Consider the following 2,500-nt stretch of genomic DNA (forward strand, 5'->3'; position numbering starts at 1 on the left):
TGCGAGGACAACGGTTTCTGGCCGCCATTTTAGCAGGTTAACTTACAAGTTCTACGGACCCTGGTGGCTTCGCGTTGCTACCTGGAGATGCTTCAGTGGATTCATGGTTTAGAGAAATTCATGTTCCACGAGCCTGGCGTGTTTACTTAGCGACTGGATTCGATTTTCGCGAAACAAATCGTGCTTGTTTTGGGTCGAACGGAGTCCCGACGCTGGCTTCAGTCTCCTACCTTGTCACTATACTATGAAGGAAGGTGAACGGGGACCATTTTCCCCGAAACTTCGTGTACGTATTAAAGAAAACAACAGCTCACCACATGGTAAGTTTCATCGATTTTTATTTTCATTTTCTAGCAAATTTCCAGACCTAAACTTCGCCTCATATGTTCTCTATATTTACCAATGTGGCACACACAGTGAGCCTGGGCTACCTGTGGTCTCACTAGTTTAGGAATGCAATGCGTGTGTACACCGCAAAATTAATATGCAGCACGGGAGTTTTGGGCTTTCAGACCGGTTTAAACTCGCGTTTTGCGTATATAACAGGCTCAACTCACACGCTGAAATTTTAAGCTTGTGAGCCTTTGACGTCACTTTCCCTGGAAAAGGTCTAGTAGGTCGGTTTTGAACGTGAGTAATGGCGGACCGTGAAATCCAAAACTTACACTCACAGTAAACGTCCTTTGGATAAAAATAAAGCTCAAAATTTTGCCAGTCACGTGTTAAGCAAACATACTTTCAAAATCTGAAGAAAAAAGGGAACTGATTTTTTTTTATCACAGGGGCACTTAAAGGCATTGGCTATTTTTAGAACGGCTAGATTTTTGCGGTAACAAAACGTAGCGGGTTTCGCACGTGCACCCATCGTGCGGCTACTTGGTTGCGGTCCAATCAGGAGCGTTGCAGTCATTAGGCCCAATCTGATTGGGCACTATTTGGCAGGACCTGTATTCTAAATTTAGATAATACCGTAAAACTGATGAGCCAAGGCCAAATGAGAGAGATCGACACTTCTGGGATATGAACTTCTGGAGGCACATTAGTACAAGTAAAACACGATACATCTCTACAGGGTGAAGAGAATTATCCTCAAGAATGAAGGGCTTTACAAGTTGGGCGCATGCAAAAGAGCGTTGTTATAAATGCTGATAGCACAACTCTGCTACACGTTATAAACGACAAAATAGACGGCCCTGAGTAAAACACTTTGCTAACCTCAGTTTCTCCTTAGCAACAGCCGCAGATGAGTACTCGGGTAGAAACAAGGTACTAGCACAAGTGGAAGCATGTGGCAGGCCATCCTTGTCTCCGCCTGCCTTGGCCACAGTAAACGGTGCAGGAGGCCTCTTGCGTCCAGTCACAAACCGAAGGAAGCGACTGCGCTCAGTTGAAGAGAACTGGGACAGAACGGTCCAAAGATGTTTGACTGAATCACATGAGTCAGTCCAATCGTCACCGTATTTACCTGTCGAGAAAAATCGCAATGGTATTTGGTCAGAATTTGCGGCAATCATAAATGCCAACTCAATTATGAGGGAAATTTTCAGAATCAAAAAGAAAATTGAAAGGTCTCATCGGAATATTTTTCATCAGCATTCACTATAATTTAACGTGAAATAAAAGAACTTCTGTGTTCGTATCTTGTTGTATGATTCATGCAACTTTAAATCAGTCTAAATCGGTTACACAAGTATATTTTATAGTCAGCTATGAACTAGGTAAACATGATTTCACGATCTCGTAGAGCCAACACTGAAAAGAGTACACGTTTGTACCCGTATATGCAAGTTTACCTCGAAGGCAAAAATCTTCATAACGCTTACCTAGCAAATAAGCAAAGAAAAGAACACATGTATTTCTTTTCTGCGGGCTATTTTGTGACTCCAACCAGCACGTTCTAAAGGTTGCGGAGAGATCTTTTTTAAGGCGACCTCTCAAAAATATGCGATGTCAAATTTGCCCGATAGAATAAAAAAGGAAAAAAACAACATTTCTTACTGGCCTAACTGAAGGATTTTCTGCTGCAATGAACGGAAATATTACAAGATGCCATATATACAGTAGTCTGTCAATGGTACCACTCGCATTAAGTAGGTGTATGCGGTACAAATAAGCGCTGATGCTTTTTCCCCCCCAAATTTCTCGGTATTTCGGTTGCTAACTACGTGACTACTGGTCATGACAATATTGGCTAATACGCATGCGCGTATCAACCATTAAGACAACCTTTACCATTGATGCATTTCAATTGGCCAATTTGTACATCCTATAATTTCAATGATTTTTTAGACCCCAGGCATCCTTCACTTTTACCAAGAAATCAAACCAAATTGTACACAACATCGAGTTATCAGTATCTAGTTCCTCCAGTTTTACAGATCTAACAGCCTATGCCCACCGAACGAGTTTGTCGAGAATTTAAAATTAAAGCTTGCATAGACTTGTAAATAAGTTCAAGTCAAGGAGTCCAAAAATATCAGAAGAGAGCAAAAAGAATCAT

The 2,500-nt window shown here is 41.6% G+C and overlaps 1 protein-coding gene across 1 annotated transcript in view; it reads right to left on the reverse strand.

Moving 5' to 3' along the window:
• LOC138045673 (uncharacterized) overlaps positions 1 to 2,500 on the reverse strand; it is a 23,064-nt gene that overhangs the window by 1,726 nt on the left and 18,838 nt on the right. Inside the window, exon 13 of the mRNA XM_068892251.1 lies at positions 1,216 to 1,465. Coding sequence (XP_068748352.1) covers positions 1,216 to 1,465 — 250 coding nt within the window. The remainder of the gene's footprint in view (positions 1 to 1,215; positions 1,466 to 2,500) is intronic.

The sequence above is a fragment of the Montipora capricornis genome, chromosome 4, assembly GCF_036669925.1.
Source record: "Montipora capricornis isolate CH-2021 chromosome 4, ASM3666992v2, whole genome shotgun sequence".
Classification (NCBI taxonomy): domain Eukaryota; kingdom Metazoa; phylum Cnidaria; class Anthozoa; order Scleractinia; family Acroporidae; genus Montipora; species Montipora capricornis.